Source organism: Coptis chinensis, chromosome 7, assembly GCF_015680905.1.
Source record: "Coptis chinensis isolate HL-2020 chromosome 7, ASM1568090v1, whole genome shotgun sequence".
Classification (NCBI taxonomy): Eukaryota; Viridiplantae; Streptophyta; class Magnoliopsida; order Ranunculales; family Ranunculaceae; genus Coptis; species Coptis chinensis.
The window spans coordinates 40388914-40411546 of record NC_141462.1 but is presented as its reverse complement, the minus strand read 5'-3'; the positions used below and the strand labels follow the sequence as shown (position 1 = coordinate 40411546).

At 38.4% G+C, this 22633-nt stretch overlaps 1 protein-coding gene and 2 pseudogenes across 2 annotated transcripts; 2 read left to right on the top strand and 1 right to left on the bottom strand.

Annotated features, from left to right (window-relative positions):
- Positions 1 to 314: 314 nt before the first annotated feature.
- LOC147487524 (cyclin-dependent kinase B1-1-like) lies at positions 315 to 4561 on the bottom strand (annotated as a pseudogene). Its single transcript, XR_015201680.1, has 5 exons — positions 4103 to 4561; positions 3915 to 4007; positions 3769 to 3838; positions 1064 to 1202; positions 315 to 681 (listed from the first exon to the last, which is right to left on the bottom strand). The product of XR_015201680.1 is annotated as a cyclin-dependent kinase B1-1-like (transcript).
- Positions 4562 to 15096: 10535 nt separating this feature from the next.
- LOC147487522 (high affinity nitrate transporter 2.4-like) lies at positions 15097 to 20848 on the top strand (annotated as a pseudogene).
- LOC147487523 (L10-interacting MYB domain-containing protein-like) lies at positions 15757 to 17027 on the top strand. The gene is made up of 3 exons (XM_086571910.1): positions 15757 to 15836; positions 16302 to 16676; positions 16784 to 17027. The coding sequence occupies exons 2-3, from the start codon at positions 16314 to 16316 to the stop codon at positions 17006 to 17008; spliced, it is 588 nt and encodes a 195-aa protein (XP_086428036.1). The 5' UTR covers positions 15757 to 15836; positions 16302 to 16313; the 3' UTR covers positions 17009 to 17027.
- Positions 20849 to 22633: the final 1785 nt, after the last annotated feature.

Below are 22633 nucleotides of genomic sequence, written 5' to 3'. Positions count from 1 at the left end.
CAACGTTCAACTAAATTTAGACGAATTATTCAAGACTAAAATTCCACAAATAATGTCTATAACATGCTAATTTGAGCAGCATCCACTCGGAGCTTCTTCTTGATTCTACTACTTCTAGCGACCAATCGACCAATCTGGCACAACAAAAAAAAAAAAAAAAAAAATCACGTAAGTAAATTTATTAGAAACATTAATAAACCTAATATATACTCAAGTTGGCAATACATGTGAAACTATGCACCTCCTATATGCGTAAATTGGTGCCCATGGCCAAAAGCTTAGAAAGAACTTATCAAAATTATAACTCGATCACATTCATGAAGGTACATATCAAATAAGAAGACAAAAATAGTCAAAAACTAATATAAAATGTAAGTAAAGGCGTAAGAAATTATACATAACAGTCATGTAACAGCTCCATATTACAGTAGCTAGATTTATACCCAACAAATTGCAGAAAGCAAGTGCAAATACCAAGATGATAAAGCACACAAGACAGTGAGACGCAATGTAATGCATCCACTTAATCCATAAACATCAACACAGTAGTTCTACTCGCAAAAAACAAAATCATCAAACGATGAAGTCAATACTGAAACTTGTCAAGGCTGTCGAAGTATGGGTGATCAGTGTCTTTGCCTTTCTTGAAATCCTACTTGCGGGATCATATTGGAGCATCTTCTGCTTGTTTCAAGAAAAAAGATTAATATGTTAATAAGAGTTTTTCCTATACTTCACTGATTACTAGGTTTTAGCTGGTTTATAACTTAGCAACTGTACATTTAATGCCAATACACTCGGGAAAAATTGCTATGTAGACCTGATGAATGAAATAGGACAACAATGGCAATTAAAAAATGGTCATCATAAATCCAACATTCGAAGCATTAAAACCTGACGTTGTTTCATCAAGTCCATCCAATGTTGTTATTTATTCGATTATTATGAATTCCATTAGCCAAGCTTTATGAGGTTCGTAAGACTTTATGAATTTTAGCATGCAACTTGACAAGTTAAATAAAACTTAGAAATGCAACTTGCAACTTAAAGCACCACTGATTACCGATAAAAGATCAACTCCCTCAGGTTCCAAATTTGGAACTGCACGTGCCAAGTTTTGAGGCTTCCACTGAGGATACTCGTGCCAATCTCGCAATGAACTAACTCCCGGCCACTGATCCTCAGATGGTGTTCCCAACAACCTTCAATGCAAAATAAGGTAACTCAGGTAATATGCAAAAGAAATAAGTAAAACAAAAGTACTATAAAGAGCATATTCTCAGGAGCATAACTGTACCCACACCGCTATGACTACATAAAGACAAAGATTAGTTAAAACATTATAAATCAGCTTATTTCAGGTTTCATCCACAAATGATAAATTGTTGAAATACCATTTCAACAAGACATTATGCAATGTATAGTGGCCAAATTGACAGCGGTTTATCACACAAACAAGAAGAAAATGAGCAAATTGGAAAATTCCTAAATCAGGGTGAACAGACCCAATCAATATTTTGCAACTTTAAAGATAAAATACATAATCTTTCAAATGCATTCTAGTAGAGGTGCATCACGCTTGACTTGACAAAAGTGTCATGATATTATACTATAAGACACTCTTCAAAGACAGCAAATAATGAGCTCCCACCTATCATGCTAAGGGGCAACCTAAACTCCGGAATCCCAACTTCATCTATTATAGTAGTATTCATATGTATAACTTGTTAGCAGTTTAGAACTATGCACATCAATCTCCTCACACAAACTTAAGAAACACAGGATCAAAGATGTCAACTTGTCATCAACTTCGGCTGTACTATCTATTGACTTGATGTCTAGACTCTAGTCCTCTTATGTCTCCATAGACCATGATAGACTAGATCCAGTTGTTTTTGATCTGCTTTTTTATTGTTTGTTTTAATTAGGTTCGCCAAATCAACTTGGTGAGTAAAAACTAACAGCCAAAGCGGACAAATAAATTCTAAAAATAATAATACAGGGACAAAATATTATATTGTCTAAATGCAAGTTAAAATGATGGAAAATCAGAGTTTCTGCTTCGGTGGCATTATAATTGGTTTTGGTGAAAGGTCGTGCCCAACTATCATTTCCACGACCCGCCAAATGCAGCACATATATGAAGCTCCGGCATGTATGAGTTGATCTATCCTAAAATGTATGTGATGGTTACTAGTTGCAAGTTCAGACCACTTCCATCTACCCTTTGGTCCGTGTTTCCAATCGTGCAATTAGGCATCTTCAGTCACATTGCACACACACACATGAATCTTATCAGATCACATGCATGTATTGCCAAAGCTAGCATGTTAACAATTTAAATATCTTCTCTAGAAATAGCAAATAATATGAATAATTATGAAACAAGAGTAAACCAATCCGATTCCTGAATGAGGATATATATCTTTAATGACTTAATGCGTCTTGACACTCAATTAATCTTTTGTACAATGAATTAATGAAATGGCTATAGATGTTCAACAATAATGACAAACGAAGGCAACGATATACCAAATAACATGATGGGATGATCCAATTTTAGACCTCTATCAGGTAATATTTGACTAACTCAAATGTAGTTTGACAAAAGCAAACAGGTTGTTTCCCAAGCAGAGCTATATGATTTATTTTGATCACCTGCGTCTTTGAGCCACTCCATTCGCTTGGAGTCAGTCTTAGATGGGCACTAAAAACCCACTATTTTTTCAAGTTGAGGCTCCTACGAATTTGAAATTTCAAACGTGTATGCATTATTTTAGGGTCTAAGTTTCTCTGATAGGATGCACTCAAATATATATTTTTTTTTCAAGGGAAGGTAAGTAACAAACCATTTATTACATTACAAATCCAAAACGTCACGGTAATGGACATTCTCATATGAGCAGAAATATTCCTTGGGTTTCGATCATAAATGCATAATGAATCTACTTGTTTGTTTTTCTATTTACAGACTTTGTTTACTTTAACATAATATTCAGTTGAGAATATGGTCTGAAAATATGAAATTAACATAAGGAGAAAAAAAATAAAAACAAACAAACAAAACTTACAGCCTATATATCCAAAATGGGATGCACAAACCAAGTTGGTAGCTAGTGATGATGACACTCACTATTTCACTAATACTAATGAGTAATAATTATATATCTATATCTTTAATGATGATATGACGATAGCTATATATCACAAGAAATGGTTTATGGTTTAAGGCCTATATAAGGTCGCATCCTTCCATCAGGATTTTATATTCATCTGCATTTGTTAATCATCAACTATCTGGCTGCAATGGCAACCAAAGCTCCATTTTTATTGTGTTACTAGTTGTGTCTTCAATGTTTGTTATTTCCATTGCTAAGCCAAAGAAGCCACCACCTCAACTTAGATCACCACCACGATCGTCTTCCTTTAAGTTGGTGTCATCCCCATTTTTATAGTAATAATATAGTAGAAAAACCACTCTATTAGATAGTGCAGGTTCACCTTTAGAAGTATTAGTTTCTCTAGAATCAACTAAACCTTCTGCATGTTTTATTCCATAAGGAACGATGTGATGGTTTAAAAGCTTTAATTCACATACAGTGTACTTGAAGAGTGCCTCAAAACTTGTTTGAGGCAAAATTCTTCACTTTTATTTGTAGAAATATAAATATCCATTTCTACTTACAGAACAGTGAACTATTTGCTTTGTGAATTTCTCGTAAAATCAACACAAATTTGTGATAGACAAAGCAAGAGAGAGGAAAGTACCTAAATATATGAAGCAACTGTTGCATTTCGGAATCACCGGGGAAATAGGGCTTGTCTCTGACCATTTCAGCTACACCAAGAAAAACAATTTAGGAAGATGTAATTATTGTTGATTGAAAAATAAAAAGAATAGGGTTCTGACGGACCAAATATGCATCCCCACCGGACCACATACATCGACACCGCATTGAGTAGTGTGTTGAGCGTAACCTCTCGAGCTCGCACTGCAGAGTTACAATCTGGTAATAATAATAAGAATTGAATAGCAGAAGAAGGAAGGTTAGAGTTGAAATGGAAATGGAAAAGGAAAAGGAAAGGAAAAAAAGCGCACCACCTCGTGTGTGTAGCTCTTGAGAGGAACGGTGAAGGCTCTTCCAAGGCCAAGATCGGCAATCTTGAGTATGCCCTTGTCCTTGTCAACCAAAAGATTTTGGGGTTTGAGATCTCTGAAGAAGCACGTGGCGATGGGCAGTGGGCCACCCTTTGCACAATTGGTAGAGGAAGCTCGGATGAGATCCGTGTCGAGGTACTCGAAGACCAGGTAGAGAAGGGGCTTCCCGTTCTTGTTGTCGGCGTGCTTTCGACGCAGAGCAATCGGACCAGATAGAGACTCGAGAGAGCATCCGAAGGAGGGCAATCTCGAAAGAGCAGTTAGGGGCACACCTTCTTCGGTCCATTTCCAGCAGCGTCTTCTTGAGGGCCACCAATTGACCCGGTCGTCTTGTCCCGAGCCTTGTACACTTTTCCGTATATGTCCAACCTTCTCCAACTTCGTACTTGTGTACTTGTCCATGTACACAACCTATTATTGAATGAGAGTACAACGTACTATGAACACCAACAAAATTCAAAAGGCTCTTTTACTATCTCTGTTGGATTTGGGTTTTCAATATGGTGGCGGCACAAGAAGAGAAAAAGATGAGAAAAATAAAACCAATTTAGGGTTTTGGATTTTGGATTTTACTTTTTTATTTTTTGGTTTTTTGTTGGAGCGCCAACAATAAAAATAGGCCCGCCCATAAAAAAACCTTTAAAAGAAATTAACTCCCGCCCATAAAAAGCCCAATAGCAGCGCTTCTCTAGCTGCAACACATACTACATCCAATAAAACATGGACATTTACAAAAGGTTTTTACAACGAAAGTGGCATCACAAATGATTGAGTTAACTTTAACAGCAACAATGGCGTGGTAAATGATAAAGCTCTCTATAAAAATTGCATTTTATGTTTTTTGAAAAAAAAAATTATAACTATTTGCCACGCAAGAGGTGTCACAATAAATAAATTTATGTACAGTTAAGCTAATAGCACGACAAACCTTTAGCAGCCCCATATGGCGTTGCAATAGGTGACCTTTAACAACAATTTTTTGGCGTTGCAAAAGGGTGCGCTGCAAAAGACCCCTTTTGTTGTAGTGTCTTTTGTCCTTTATTTCTAATATGAACTCTTGCAGGAGAAGGATCCATCGGATTAATCTCTGCTTAGCATCCTTCTTTGCAAGAAGGTACTTAAGGGTTGCATGGTCCATGTAAACTAAAGTTTTAGAACCAACCAAATAAGGACGAAACTTATCTAAAGCATAAATGACGGCTAAGAATTCTTTTTCGGTAGTTGAATAATTCCGTTGAGCATCGTTTAAGGTTTTACTAGCATAATAAATAACAATGGACTTATTATCTAGTTTTTGTCCCAAGACTGAACCAACTGCATAGTCACTAGCATCACACATGAGTTCGAAAGGTTTAGACCAATCGGGAGGCTGTATAATTGGTGTAGAGGTTAGGGCGGCTTTTAAATTTTCAAAAGCCTGCTTACAGTTAAAATTAAAATCAAAGATTGCATCTTTCAAAAGCAGATTAGTTAAAGGCCTAGCTATTTTCGAGAAGTTTTTAATAAACCGCCTATAAAAACCTGCATGGCCTAGAAAGGCTCTAATATCACGGACAGTCCGTGGTTTAGGTAGAGTTGCTATCTTATCTAGTTTGGCCTTATCTACTTCGATGCCATCACTAGATACAATGTGACCTAGTACTATGCCCTTTTTCACCATGAAATGACACTTTTCCCAGTTTAAAACGAGGCTCTTTTCTTCACACCGTGTCAAAACCTTAGCCAGATTAGACAAAACAAATCGCGGAAGGAGTCTCCATAGATAGAAAAATCATCCATGAAAACTTCCATAAAGCGCTCTACCATGTCACTAAATATATGAAGCATACACCGTTGGAAGGTACCAGGAGCATTACAAAGGCCAAAAGGCATTCGTTTATAGGCATACGTTCCAAAGGGACATGTGAAGGTAGTCTTTTCTTGGTCATCAATATCAATAATAATCTGAAAATAGCCCGAGTAGCCATCGTAAAAAACATAAAAAGCATGACCGGTTAGGGCGTTCGAGCATTTGATCTATAAAAGGTAAAGGAAAGTGATCCTTTCGTGTCATAGCATTTAAACGTCTGTAATCAATACAGATCCTCCATTTCATAGGACCTTGTGTGACAACATAGTCACCCTTCCCGTTACGTACCATGGTAACTCCCGATTTCTTAGGAACTACATGAATGGGGCTTACCCATTCGCTATCAAAGATTGGGTATATGATACCCGCATCGAGTAATCGTAAGACTTCTTCCCTAACCACCTTTTTCATGGCAGGGTTCAAGCGACGCTGAGGTTCGCGAGAAGTCTTCGCGTTATCCTCCAAATGGATACGATGAGTGCAAACATTAGGGTCAATACCCTTAATGTCGGCTAGGGACCAACCAATCGCAGACCGATGTTCCCTAATCACCCGGATTAAACGTGTCTCTTCATTCTCAGATAACAGAGAAGATATAATTACCGGATGACTACCATCCGGATCAAGTTGAATATATTTTAACTCCGGGGGAAGAGGTTTAGGCACTGGGGTGAAAGGAAAATCAATAGATGTTTTGTCTGGGTCCTCATTTTGCATAATGAATACTTGCTTAGGTAGCAAGTCTTCATACTCAGTATATGGAGCAACCGAAGGGTCTACAATTGGTGTGGAGTCAAGGATGGTGTTGACTTCCTCTAAGTAGGAGTCATTTACAAAATCTGAAGTTCCAAAAGAAAGGAATTTGTACATATTATTTTTGAGAAACGTGTTGTTAAAATAATCTTGAGCTAAGCTCTCGATCATGCTAACCTCCCCATCTATAGACGAATCTGGTAATTGTTTCATCATTTTAAAAACATTTACCTCAACTGTAAGATGGCCAAAAGATAAGGACATCTTACCATCGCGGCAATTTATAAGTGCGTTGGCAGTTGCTAAGAAGGGGCGCCCTAAGATGATCGGTACAGAGTCGTTAGCGACTTCTGTATCGAGGATAACAAAATCAACAGGATAGAAGAAATCCTAAACTTTAACAAGCACGTTTTCCACTACACCCTTAGGATACTTAATTGACCTGTCCGCTAATTGCAACATTATTTTTGTAGGTTGCATTTCCTGTAGACCTATTTGTTTATACAAATAATATGGGAGTAAGTTAACACTCGCCCCTAGGTCTAATAACGCGGTTGTCGTGTGGGAATCTCCTAAGGTGCATTTTACAGTAGGATGACCAGGGTCTTTGTACTTAACAATTCCATTATTTTTGGATAAAGTTGGGAATTGTTCAGTTAAAAAGGCGTCTTTAGGTATGTTGGTCTTACGCCTAGTAGTGCACAACTCTTTAAGAAACTTAGCGTGATTAGGTAGCTTTTTAATAGCTTCGAGAAAAGGAAGGTTTATCGTTAGATTTTTGAAAACGTTCCTAATCTCCTCAAAGTTGGTATCCCTGGTTAGCATGGCTAATTTTTGAGGGAACGGTGGTTTTGCTCTATATTTAGCGTATGGCTCGACTTGATGTGTAACCTTGGCTTTCTGTTTCTTAGGTTATGGTTTAACTGGTACCTCTACAGTGGTAGGCTCTTTGGTTTTATTTCCGGGTATCTAGTTCGATATCCGGTGCAGGGAGTACTGATGGGGTAACTATAGGCATAGTTACTTTGTTATCAACCACTCTTCCAGAACAGAGAGTGGTGATGGCATTTAGATCACCTACGATTGTAGTTTTCGTGCTAGTATTACCATTTACCTCAAAGGCTGTGTTTGCTGTTTTAGGGTTTGGTATAGCTTGTCCTGGAAACACGCCTTTTGGTTGGGCTTTCTTTTGGGTTAACTGTTGTATGCCCTGATTTATGGATTGTAAGATCTGTTGGTTTGATTGAGTCATTGATTGGAAAAGTTGTTGGGTAACCTGTATAAAGGCGTCGATACGATCCGGTTGTGTAGGTGTAGTAGTCACAGGTGGTGCGACTGGAACTATCTCACGTTGATTATTAATGGGTGGGTTGTGATAGTTACTATTGTTAACCGGAACGATACCTCTATTGGTATTATAACTATTATAATTACTCTGACCTTGTGCTACACCTTGTCGTGGTTGCCCTTGGTTGTTATAATTATTATAATTTCCCTGACCTTGTCCCTGTCCTTGCCTAGGTGGAGCTTGATTATAATTGTTTGTTTGCCTAACATTTTGGTTATTAAACCCTGGAGGTGTAACTTGTTGATTGTTTCGCCAACTAAAGTTGGGATGTTGTCTCCATGGGGCATTAGGAATAGGATAGTTATTAATGGAGCAAACATTATCTTGCTCTAATTGTTGTTGTTCATAGGCGAGAGGACAATAGGAGTCAGGGTGCTCAGGACTCAAACAGAAATTACATGGGTTGGAGTTTACATTCATGACGGGGATAGGCTTTTGTTGCACAGAAATAGCCTCAACCTTTTTAGTTAGAGATTCGATTAAAATTTTAAGTTCTAGACCGGCGGCCTTAACTGTTGAAGAAGAACTAGCAGAGCGGGGGATATCATCACTACCCCCCCCCCCCCCCAATTGTTATTGCGTTTAGTTTGTTCTTCTAAAAATTTGTAAGCCTCCGAGGCTCCTTTACTTAGGAAACTACCCCCATTCATTATGTCAAGGACTTCTTTATGGTGATGTTGAAGTCCTTTGAAAAAGGCACGAACTAACGTGTCTTTTGCTAGGTTATGGTGTGGACACTCTATAAGCAGATCGGTGAAACGATTCCAAGCCTCAGAAAATGATTCATGAGGATTCCGGCCGGAAAAATGAATCTTGGAAAGCATCTCATCCGTCTTTAGGGGTGGGTAAAAATGTTCCATAAACAATTTGAACAAGTTTAGCCCACGAGTCCACAGAGTTAGGCGCTTGGGCAGTTAACCAAGACTCTGCCTTATCGGCTAAGGTGAAGGGAAATACCCTCAGTTTAATTTGTTCCGCACCAACCGTAGGATGATGGAATGTTGTAAGAACTTGTTCAATCCTACGCATGTGTTGGTAAGGTTTTTCATGGTCTAAACCATGGAAGACAGGTAACAAATTAAATATGTTTGTGGGGATTCGAAAATCCCCCACTGGGTCTGCTAGAACGATGCAAGATTTAGGGCTATCGCTCAAGGCTTTGTAGAAGTCGGAGAGAGGAGTCTCTCTTTCTTCAGCCATTATGTTAGGTGTGGTTGGTGGGATAGTAGTTAGAGGTATAGTGATTGGTATACTCGATAGATTTGTTTGTTGACATTGACGGTTAATTACGTTCGGTGTTTTTCTCCGACCAGACCTTAATCTCATGCAAGTCTAAGTCTAAACACGACAACACTCCAAACAATCTTGATATTTTAGTATAAACCTCTAAGCGGAGATCGAGGTATGGAAGAAAGGAATACCGATAGCGTCCTTGCTTCGCTTTTATGAATAGCATCTTGTTTCTGGCGTGTTCAGTGTACATAACAAGTTAGAACACTGAAAAACTTAAAGAAATCGAAGTTCGAAACAAACCTGTAGAAATTTGGAAAATTTAGGTTAGGGCGCGGGTGCACTCGCTTAGGGCGCGGTCGCGCTCCGTGTATTTCCAAGTTACAGTGTTTTAGGGCGGGTCGAGCTCAAGATGGGGGCGGGTCGTGCTCAAGGTTCCGTGCTTATGGAGCAGTGCGCCCCGTCTGGAAAGCGATCAAGCTTTCGAGTGTAATTTTGTCGTGGAACTTTTCAACGCTGAAATGGACAACCACAGTATGAATCAAACAAGGGTGGGTGGGTTTAATGGGACTTAAAAATGACTAATTATACTATGAAAACAATGCTAAAGTGCAACTAAGACGGCAGCGGCGCCATTTAATAAAACATAAAATTGATAGTTTACCTCATTTAAATGAGCGATGAACTCAAAACGTAAGTAAACTAAAACTATTTATGATGCTAGATTGCTTATCAAAGTTTCTACTCTCAATTCTATCGAAATAGAGTGGAGTAACAAATTCGTTCCACTCCTAGTTCTCTAGCATGGAGTGTTTTCTAATCTAATTAATCAGTCTTAAGTCTAATGAGAGCTTTATGAAGGGTGTTATACTCACGATACAATATGAAATTGATTATGTTGAATTTAAACTACTTAATGCTATGGAAATATGATTGTTTTGAATCTAGATAAAGGATTAGAGGGGAATTGAATCCACCTCGAATCCAACTTAATAACCTAGCATAGATTCTTGTATCTCGATTCTTACGTTCTTTACGGCAAGAATTTCGAAGTTCTAATCCCTAGTGTTCATGGCATTTCTACCAAATACTAACTAGCATGTGAGGTCGTCCACCCATTCTCATGGCGAATCACGACCTTCTAGAGTGGAATAGATTCTACAACGCTACTACACTATACCACTAAGTTTCCATCAAAGCTTCATCAACCCCTCTAATGGAGGTTTTAGCCTTTAGTCATCAACCCATCACTTCCCATTAAATTATAACTACTCATCATATTAAAATTCTAACTTAACTAATTTAACTAACAATGTTTCAATCTACTTAAACTACGAAATGATAATCAACAAGAATTAGAACTAGATCTATAAATTGAAATGACAAAAATCGAAATTGACAAAATAACTATTTTATTTATCTAATCAATTAAGAACAATGATTCAAAGACTTAATCTAAAACAAGAATTGAAAATGGAACTTAAACTTAATTACTCTACTGAAAACTAGATCTAGAATTCTATATAGTTTTAGGTCTAACTAGCTACCATTAACAAAGAGCTAAGCTTTTGTTTTTATATGTCCAGATCCAAAAATCATGCATGGGCTTGGAGCCATGTTTTGGGCCAAAGAATCAGGCCCAAAACCCAATTCTTTCAGTCCAAAAAGGCCTCTTCAGTTGCAGTTGACTTTAACAGACTTTTCGTCCACTTTTGCTCCTCTGATTGGGTCACGACTTAGACCATTGGAAAGCTCTTTCCGAGCCGGTCGTTTTGACAGAAGGTAGGCCCAATTCCGAGGTCTGAGTCCAAAGATACGACCCGGAAGTTCTAGCGACTTTGAGTCTTTGTTTTCATCCCGGCGTCGACTTTTCAGCTTTTGACCAGGCTTTAGAAAGGTTTTGTCTTCTTGAATCTTAGCCTTTAATCACAGAACTCCTTAGCAACCGACCTTTGCTCCTTTATCTCGCTAAAGTGGCACATTTCTGCACATAATGGACTTTGACGCCTGAAATGCATAAAAACATGTAATCAGTATTAACTCTTAATTATTACTCACATAATTGGTCTAAAAGTATGACTGTTACAGGGTTAAAACTACAGTTTTGGGCTCTTATCACTATTCTTAGCTGCCACTTGATCACCGCGGACTTCATACATCCCTATTGGGGTGGGGAACCGAATTACCTGATAGTATGTGGATAGTACTGCCTTCATCTCATGGAACCAAATGCCTTCCCATAATCGCATTGTATTGGGAGTTGGAATCTACCACCATAAACCGAGTGAACACCGTCACCGGCCCCGTCGTCACAGACAACAAAAGTTCTCTCATAGGCTCCATCATACTTCCATTGAATCCATACAAGTTGGTCTGCGGAGATCTAGGTTGTCTGGGATCAATCCTCATTTCATCCAAGGCTCCTCTGAATAATAAGTCTACTGCACTACCGCAATCAATTAATACCCTATTGACCATGTAATTGCCCATCGCCATAATAATGACCAATGCATTTTCATGGGGGGAGTCGATAGCTTTGAGGTCCGCACTTGTGAATACAATCCGATCCCCTCCCTCCGCCGACCATGACTTGGGTTGCAGAACTCCCGTTATTTCATTGATCTATTGGATACTCACGGTTCTCCTTATCTTCTCTCTATGGGTGTTATGACTCAGAACCTCTCCGCTGAAAATCACATTAATGGTTCCCAATATCCTACCCTGAGCCGATATCTGCTTTTTATATGGGGCACCCACTATAAACTCTCTCATCATTCCCTTATCGACCAATCTCTTAATCAACAATTTCAACGCATAACATTCATTAGTCTCATGATTTCTTACTTGGTGATATGCACAATACGGCTTGCTTGGCATCTCAATCGGTGTGCTACTCGGTCCCTCATATCCCTAAAGATTTTTTATCAACGACAAGATCTTAGTCAATGGCCTATTCAACGACATATGTTCCGGTTCCCAATATGGCTTTCTCTCCCTATTATCCCTTCGAACTCCTTCCCCACTCTTTTCCGGCTGCAATGAATATCTGCAGTATCCACCATTTCCTTTATCTGATGCCTCCGTCTTTTGGTGATCCCCGCCTTTTTCTAAAGAAAACATTGCCTTCCCTGACCTTCTGGAATCCTTCTGCATTGTGTCCTCATACCTTATATATTTTTCCACCCGTGGATACAACTCGTGCAAAGTCGCGATCTCATTCTTAGCCATGGAGGTACTCTCGTTCCTAGTTGCAGACCTCTTTCAAATGTTATTACCGTTGTCCTTTCATCCATGTTCTCTACCTTCAATGTTTCAGCTTTGAATCGGCACAAATAATCCCTTACTGATTCCGCAAATCTTTGCTTAATGTTGAACAAAGCCGTGATATCCACCACTCGCCTTTTCTGATGTATGAAATGGTCTATAAACGTTTGCTCCAACTCCTGAAAACTATTTATGCTCCTCAACGGCAATCGGTAGTACCAATCGCCCCCCTTTAAGGCTAGCTAGGAACATCATGCACCGCAGCTCATCATACCAAGCTTCTTGCCAAAGAGGCATCTGTTGCCGAAAATGATGAATGTGATCTGCTGGGTCCCCTTTGTCGTCATACCTTTCGAACCTGGGTTGATTGAACCGTTTCGGCACCTCTGAAGCCCATATAGCATCCGCCAACGGGTTACAGTTCAGACCAGCCACCAACTGGCTAGCTGCTCCCATTTGGGCCTTCGCTTGTTGAAGGTTCGCCTCCCGGTCAGTGTTTATCATCTTCTGCACTTGCTCCATTGTGAGGTCGGTCACCGGGTTCTCAACGAGGTTCGGACCCTCTTATTCATTATTAGATTCCTCACTTGCTTCCGCTCTCGCTTCCTCCTCCACCATTTCTCTTTCCTTTCTAAGTGCGTCATTCTCCTCTCTCAATCTCACAATCTCTTCTTGCATAAGCCATGTCTCTTCTGAGGCTGAACCAGCAGTTATCTCCTCTTCTTGATCTCCCCCTTCATCGCTTACTACCTCTGCCTCAGGCTCCTGCACCACCACCTTTCTCGGTTTGCCTACCCCTCTCTTCCCTATTGCTGCCATCTTTACGTTGCTTTGATCTCTCGGTTCCCACAGACGGCACCAAATGTTATATCTCACTCACTACTACCTCTCCTCTAGGTCTAGCCTTCTCTTGATTATGAAAAAGCCTCCACTTTCTCTCTCCTTCACTTTCCTCTTTATACCATTCTCCCCTTGCATCCCAATCATCCATCTGTCCTTCTACCTCTCGGCCTTCTTTTCTCCACGTGTATGGTTCCCGTACAGTACTTATGAGTCCGCGGTCTGATCCTATACACCGCACCTCCACAGCGTATGTTACTTTGGGTTTATCGCACCACTGATCTCCCATACCCTGGATCCTACCACCACGGATATTAGTTGTGTACATCTTAATTCTCTCTTTTAGAAAATTTTGTAGTAACCTAGTATGTACCTTTTGTTAAGGATGTAAATCTTTTGATAGCTATGAGACTCGGATGTATATACTTTAACTTATGTTTTGGTAATTAATGACTTTGCATGAGGTGCTTGAATAATCTGACATTAGTCGAGACATTCAAATATTTTGGCTTACTAAGTCCCAATGTTGTAGTGATCTCATTTTTGGTAAACCAGTTATTTAACTGCTCTGGCATTGGTCGAGACGGTAGTTGTGTTGATCAATGAGAGATGTATATTGTTTTGATTTTTAGGTTATGACAGGTTTTATTTTCATAAAATGTTGAAAATATAGAGAAGATTCTGCCGAAATGTTTCCATAAAAGTCACGTATCTTAGGTATATAATTGTTTGAGATTTGAAGCGTGACAACAATTGTGTAATTATTATGTACATTCACAGAGCTTGCTTCTCAGAAGTTCACTTAGCTTCTTACAACTTTTTATTACTGTCAATTTATTTCTTTGCATCCAATATTAATCAGAAGCAGACACTACCAAGGCATCCCCGCTCTGTCAAAGGAAAGGGTAAAGAGATTCATATGAGTATATTGGTTTATGTCACAATCAAAATGCTCATGGTGCTGTTGGTGCGGCTACAATTCATGTAAAGGAACAAACTCTGTCCTATTTGACCTGACAAATAGTTGCAGATATATCCATCTTTGAATTGAAAAATATCAAAAATAACTGAAAGGCTCAACATGCATTATTTAATTGGCCTTAGTAAGAGCATCTGTCAAAACATTGATCCAAGTACTTTTCACAAAAAATACTTTAAAAGTTTCGAATGGCCCGTACAACATTTTTTCTCAAGACTAGAGATACATGAGAGGAAAGCAAAACCTGTTGCATTTCTTCTGAGCGAAAGGGAACCTAATTTCAAAATAATTTTTCGGGTAAGAATTGTTCACTAATCACTACTGCCCAGTCCAACATTTGTGTACCTTATTTAACTCTAAAAGCATGACTAATAAGATGATTGCACCAATTAGTGTATTAAAAATCATTAGATACTAAATAGGTGAGACATTAAGTGATGGATCCTCTTAGTTGTTGCTAGCACATAGGCAAAATGATCTTTTGGGATATTCATATGACCTTTTTATGTTTGTAAGTGAGATGCGGTGCCAAGGATTCTTTTCAAATTGACTACGAGATACAATATTACTGCAACCGTTAGGAATCTCAAGTAGCCCCTTTAACAATGTCAACGACTAACTATAGTGCATTCTTCTAAGGCTATCAGTCCTAATCTTTAGAATTTTTAGAGGCAATGGCTGATATAGAGGGAACCCCAGGAAGCTCAATGCATGGAGTGTCGGGCAGAGAACAGTCGTTCGCCTTCTCTGTCGCTTCCCCAATAGTCCCAACTGATACAACAACAAAATTTGACTTACCCGTCGATTCTGAGCATAAGGCCAAGGTCTTTAAGCTCTTCTCATTTGCTAATCCACACATGAAAACATTTCACCTCTCTTGGATGCCTTTCTTCACTTGTTTTATTTCTACATTTGCCGCAACACCTTTCGTTCCTATTATTCTAGATAACCTTAGGGGCCATTTGTTTTTGCCTCTTATAAGACATTGATGTCTTATAACCTCTTATAAGATGTGAACCCGTGATTTTGGACATTTTTTTAGTTTGTTTTTTGCCTCTTATAAGAGGCATTCTACTATAAATGTCTTATAAGAGGCATGATTTCTATAAGTACCAAAATTGGATCTACTACAATTCCGTAAGTCTTGTAAGCTGGAAAAAGACATAAACGCCCCAACCACACTACCCCTTGCCCTCGTTCTCTCTTCTCTCTTCTGCCTTCTCTTTCTCATTTCTTCTTTGCCTCCATTTTCTTCAACTGCCGCCACAACACTACCCCAAAGCTTGTGTTGCTGCTGATGCCACAATCGTGAGAAGTGCTAGTATTGAACTCGCACTCGCACTTTGCTACTGTTGTTGCTGTCGATCCAACCACTCCTTGTTGCTGCTGCTATCTATCGATCTCAACCTTTTTGGTATGTACCAGCCCTTCATGAAAACCCCTATGTACTTCACTTTATTTTTTTCTCTCATTATCTAAATTGTGAACAATAAATTGTGAAATTTATTTGGTTGCAGTAATCTAGTGTTTAGTTATAGTGTTATAGTAAATTAGAGTTCTGTTTTGATTGTAATAATCGAGCATTAAAATATCGAGTGATAGAAACTAGTATTCTTTGCAGTGTTGCTCTCTATTTGACTGTCAAATTTTGATTGGATGGGAGATTGATTTTTTTAACACATTTTATTTTTGTTCTGTTAGCTTGTTCCTTCCTTAACTCTGAAGCACTTGTATCTAGACTCCTAACTATCCAAACTATGCTTTGAACAATGAACTATATGCACTGTTTACATTATTTAGATGTTCAAAGTGTTGAAATAATCTATAATGAACTGTTTTTCTTTTTTGTTTTTTTAAGGTGCTTGCTTGTTTACATTAGAACATATATATCATGGCTAATAATATCGACAATGCGACTGAGGGTAGTACTGAGGGTAGCGCGGCCAAGGTTCACCATGTATTTACCAATGTCCCTAAATTAGCTCAAGATTTCCTAGACTTGTGTTTGGAAGAAGTTATGAAAGAGGGTTACCAAGGTTCATCCCTAAAACCTATTAGTTGGAAACGCGTAAGGGATACCTTGAATGATAAGTTTAAGTTAAACCATGAGCAAAAGACTTTCAAAAATAGGTGGGATGCGCAGAAAAAGAAGTATGTGGCTTGGAGGAATTGTGTTGGCAAGAGTGGTCGAGGAATCAATTTTGCACTTGGGAGTATTAATTGGCCAGAAGAAGTTTGGGCTGATGTTCTTCAGGCAAGTGTTATTATATTGCATAATTTGTTTTGTAGTAATTCAAATTTGTTTTTATTTTTGTGTTAATTATGTTATTGAATTATTTTGTTTGGTCCAAATTAATATAGAGGAACCCGGCTGCAATAATCTATAAGAAGAAGCCTCTGAGTAATGTAGAAGAGTTGTACAAGTTGTTTGAAGGCACTTTGGCGACGGGGGATGCTGCTTATGCTACTGGGGAGGTTGGGTTGCCAGATGATCACGTGGTGATTGATGACGATGATTTAAATATGGTGAATGATGATACCATTCCAATTCCAGTCCCAGATGTGGAGATAACTGATTTCTACTAGGATGATGTAAATATCAATACTCCTCATTGTTAGCGAGGAAAACAACACACCCCAATTTGAACAAGGTGGAACTAGCAATATTGCTAGTGATGGTTCAAAAAAGAAGAGGAAGAAGGTAATTGATGAAAAGGAATCTGATGGTGTGCAAGAGTTAATTGGTGTGGTGAAGAATCCAGTGACACATATGGAGCTTGAAAGGATTGAAGTGAAGAAGAACATGGAGTCCTATTCTATGTCTATATGCATGGGTATTCTGAATTATCTAAAAGAAAATGAGCAGATGACTATGGATGTGTATATTGGTGCAATGGTGAAACTTGCTGCAAATAAGGAGTTTAGAAAAGCCTTAGTAGAATTGGAGGATATGGAGGATAAGAAGATTTTTCTCACGGGATTGGTCAGCATGGGAGTTTAACTTGGTGGGGATGTCTTAAAACATACTCGGTCTACTTTTTTTATTATGTTGTAATGTGATATTTAATTAGTTGTGAATATGACAATGCACTATGCAATACACTATTTTTGCTATGATGGAATGTTTTTGTTATATGCATTGTCATTTCATGGATGTTTTTTATTTTGATATTAGATCATAGCTAGGGTTCAATTTGTGTTTTCCACTGCGCCTGGATTGGCTCAAGCTTTTCTTGACGTATGTTTGGAAGAAGTTAGCAATGAAGGATACCAAGGTTCATCCCTAAAACCTAATAGTTGGAAACATGTGAAAAATGAATTGAATGAAAGATTTGGATTGAGTAAAGATGCAAAAGTTTGTGAGAATAGGTGGGAAGTTCTCAAGAGAAAGTATATGTCATGGAGAAATTGTGTTCGATTAGTGGGTGGAGAATTCAATTATGCACTAGGGGGTTGTGATTGGATGGAAGAAGTTTGGGAGAATGTAATTGAGGTAAGTGCTTGTATTCAATTATTTTTACTCATAGCATTGTGTGTTTGATTATCCATTATCATTTGACTTTGTTTATTTTGTTGAAACAGAGAAATCCAGATGTTCAAGTGTACAAGAAAAAGCCCCTACCTAATGCAAATGAGTTGTACAAGTTGTTTGAGGTCACCTTGGTTTAGAAGAATTGAGTTTGGGGTTTAGAAACGTCATGAGTGTTGAACAAAATTATTTTTATGTTGTATTTGGATTTAAATGTAATGTAAGAATTTCTATTTTGACATGTTGCTTGTATGTGAAGTGGTTATGAAATTAGACGTGAATGTTGCTTGTACTGTAAGAATTTCTATTTTGACATGTTGCTTGTATGTAAAGCAGGGTTATATTTGTCAAATAACCATCTATAAGATGTTGTATGTTTGTTTTTTCTTTTTCTGCAAGTGCGTGCTTATAAGAGGAACTTAAAATAAAAAACAAACCAGTTTATAAGACCCACTTATAAGACCCTCTTATAACTTAAACCAAAAAAACAAATAGGCCATTAATCTCACGAAGAGCGACGTAGGCAATGCTCGAATTACATATGTTTCAGGAAGTATCTTCTCCATATGGGCTTGTAATGGGTGTTGTATGCGATCTACTAGGTCCTAGATATGGTTGTGCATTCCTCATGATGCTCTCTGCACCAACTGTATTCTCTATGTCACTTGTGTTGTCAGCTCGAGAATATATTGTTGTTTGATTCATGATTGGGTTCTCACTTGCAACATTTGTTTCCTGCCAATACTGGATGAGCACCATGTTCAATGGAAAGATAATTGGGCTTGTAAATGGTACTACCATTGGTTGGGGCAACTCAGTTGCTGATGCCATTGCTTTATGAGCTAATCTATAAAGCTGGTTCAACTCCATTCACTGCGTGGCGTATTGCTTTCTTTATTCCTGGATGTATGCATATTATCACCGGGATCCTAGTCCTTACACTAGGACAAGATTTGCCCGATGGGAACCTGAGTAGCTTATAAAAGAAGGGAAATGTTTCAAAAGACAAGTTCTCAAAGGTAAGTTCTTCAGCATTATACCTTCTTTATCTGATTGCAATTGCTTTTCTTCTCCTAGTCTTACTTCTACTCAATGAAGGAAAAATAATTCTCACAATACCATGTTTCTAATTTGTGTTTTACCATGGGACCCTTTCTTGTTCAGGTGTTATGGAATGCCGTTTGTGGCCATCACAAACTATAGGACATGGATCTTTGTTATTCTCTATGGTTACTCCATGGGTGTAGAACTAACTACACGCAATCGGTGCCTATTTCTTTGACAGGTTTGTCTAACGTTCAATTCGATACGTTGTTTCTTAAAAGATCAAGTTCATAGAGATGGACTGTCTAATGTACAATTTACTTTTCTTTTCTTGTGTAATAGGTTCGATCTGAAGCTCCACACAGCGGGAACCATTGCCGCTTGCTTTGGTATGGCCAACATTGTTGCCCGACCCTTTAGTGGATGGATGTCTAATTTTGGTGCACGTCGTTTTGGAATGCAGGCAAGGCTATGGAACCTTTAGATACTCCAAACTCTAGGAGGGGTCTTCTGCATCTGGCTTGGCCGCGCTAGTTCTCTTCCTATCTCTGTTTTCACAATGATTCTTTTCTCAGTATGCGCTCAAGCTGCATGTGGAGCTACATTTGGCATCATCCCATTTATATCTTGACGATCATTGGGAATAATATCAGGCTAAGCTAGTGCAGGTGGAAACTTTGGTTCAGAGCTTACTCGCCATCGTTCTTTACAAAGTTTAAAAGAATTTCTGACCTCGGTATCAATCTTATGGGGATCATGATAGTTGGATGTACTCTTCCTATGACGTTAGTACATTTCTCCCAATAGGGCAGCATGTTCTGACCTGCCTCTAAAGATGTTAAATTGGACGAACATAACTACTATGAACCCGAATGGATAGAGGAAGAGAAGCAGAAGGGATTGAACCAAAGCAGTATTAAGTTCACCGAAAACTTGATAGGATTACTTCTCTTCCCTCAACTACCCAATAGCCGAGAAAGAAATATGTATGAAGGGTTAGTTGCTGAAAATGAGAAGGTAGATGATATGGATGACCTATCAGATTATGAGAAAGAAATATTTAATGACTACTTCCCTAAAAACAGGTCAAGGCATGAAACGTCTTTAGAGGATTGGTCAACTGTAAAGCCAAAAAGAAGCAAAAAAATCCAAGAGCGTTCTTCTGGAGAAAATTGAGCCTACTCTCGTAATGATGAAGAAGGTAAAGTCACTAACCAAAAACAAAAAGAGGTATATTGAGGATTATACGAAAGAGTTTTGGGATGACACTTTGGGACTCACATACGTGTGTTGTGCTTGCGGGTGTTTTTCTGTGACTATGAGAAAACGCAACTTCATATTAGAAAAGACCATCCTAAGATAGTAAAGCAATTGAAGGCTAAAAAGTAGGAGATCAAATGAGACGATTCCTATGAATACTTGCTTGTGGTATGTGTAATGATTAATCTCATTTGTGTGAGGGCTTCATGCCTGTTGTAGTCTTTGTATGCTCCCTTTGTCTTTGTATGGGGCTTGTGGATTGAAGGCAAATGGTCCCTCAGGCTATGGTTGATGGGGTTGCTGATTGTGGTTTTCTTGCCCGTGATTGTTCCTTCGGGACTGTAAGTGTAGGGAGAAATCCGAAGTGTTTTAGGCTTGATGCCTTATGTTATATGTACCTCCTTCTAATATATGACCATACTCTTAGGGAGGGTATGTAATATTTCTCTATGTGCAATAAACAGGTGGGGGTTTGCCTTAACCCCAGCAAACTTTTCAAAAAAAAAAAGTTCACCGTAAATAGAAAATCCGAGCATGGAAGGCGTGTAGCCTCTACACCAACCCCACCAGATTCTACACCTAGTCATGTCTAGAGCCTTGACGCTTAACAAACAGATATTGAAGAACACCATAAAGAAAAAGGGTGTTACTGCCTTACTGACTGTTTTTTCATGAAGAGAAATGATAAGATTATCTGTTAACTCAATTACATAACTACATAGTCGATCTTTTTTTCCTTTTTTTGGTTTATGTTTTATTTACACAACCAACAAACTTTTATTAATGAACAGGGCCAGATTGAGAAGTCCCCAGGCGAGCTCTTATTAGGGAGGCTATAGAAACTGTATGATTTTATGTATTTTTTTATATCTTTACTTTGTAAAGAAAACTCCCCAAGCAATAGTGTTTTTTGGGTCCATTGGATTTTATGTTTTCCAAATTTGCCCTCACTCATATTTTCTATTTACAAGGCTATAATCTGATTTTATTTATAATTTATTATATTTGATAAGAGTAAATGTGTAAATATAATATTCAACTCTAATTGGATTGGTCAACAATTGCGGTTGGGCTTATGTTGGAATTCGATGGGCTTTTTGCTATTGGGCTTCAGTTGCAATTTGGTTGGGCTTATTTTGAGTGGGCTTCGGTTGCATTGTTTTAAAAAAGCAACCTCACCATATGGACTGGGCTTTTGTTGGGCTTGCTTTTGTGGCTTGATTAATTGGACAGCTCTCAATTTCACGCTAATAGAGCATGCCCAAAATGCTAGTATATATAATGTTTAGCTTTTTTTAACATAAACAAGTAGGTAGTGTAGTGGACGTGTTTTTAGTTCCGGTGTATGTAATCAGTGTATGTAATCGAAGTTTGACTCCTCAGCTACACTTCCAAAGGTTTATTTTGCATTTATGCTTGAAAAATAGTCATTGGGCCACATCAACCAATAAAATCTCACTACTTGTTATCTGGACGGGGCCTTTCAGTTGGGTCAAAGCTTGGGCCCTACGCGGCTGCATAGTTGGCTTGCCCTCAGAGCCGGCCCTGTTAATGAACTCACTGACCTAGAGCAAAATGCGCACACATGATCATATTTAAGAGTTAATGGAATACTGGAGTAATTTTGTACATACACCAACTTAATTCACAGAAGTTTACGCTACTTCTTACCGCTTTCTATTACTGTCAATCTATTTCTTTGCATCCGATATCAACCAATGTCAATTCATCCCCGCTTTGCCTTATTCCTTAACCTAGATGCAAATCCCGACCACATTATTGTAGGTTTGATAGTTCATAAAAGGTTTGATCAATTTTTACATCATTTTAGGTTTGATAGTTCAGTTTTCGGGCTTGAGGCCAAGCTTTTGCCAAAATAAAAGGTTTGATCAATTTTTACATCATTTTTAATGTCATACAAGGTTTAAATTCCGATGTCCAAGCTCTATAGTTAGTCCCAGAGTTTTTTCGGTATTGTTTCAGGCCAAGTCCCTATTTATTTTGCCAAAAATGAAGTTAGCTAACAACTAGACCTTTTCGATTTGTTTCCATATGGCAAACAAGCACACAGGAGATATTTATAAAGTCGATTCAATTAGCAACTAGTTCTCTTGAAAAAGAATGCATTCTCTCCCAAGTTCATACTAAATTGAACACCCTAGTTTTCTATAGCAAGTTAATATCATACATCTAAAACTCCCAAACTTAGAACCCAGAAGTTCAAGACTTGATAACTCCCCTTTCTTTAGTTAATAGTTACTAGTATAAACCAACCAACTTATTGAACCAAACATCTATCCATAGAGGTCATCATCATCAGCACCACCAGCTGTTGCAAACAGATTTAAAGCAGTAACAGCTCCTGTACCTGGAAACAT

Coding starts and splice junctions, on each gene's coding strand:
- LOC147487523 (XM_086571910.1), top strand. CDS start 16,314: ATGGCTAATAATATCGACAATGCGACTGAGGGTAGTACTGAGGGTAGC. Junction 16,677..16,783: donor TTTGGGCTGATGTTCTTCAG/GCAAGTGTTATT, acceptor AAATTAATATAG/AGGAACCCGGCTGCAATAAT.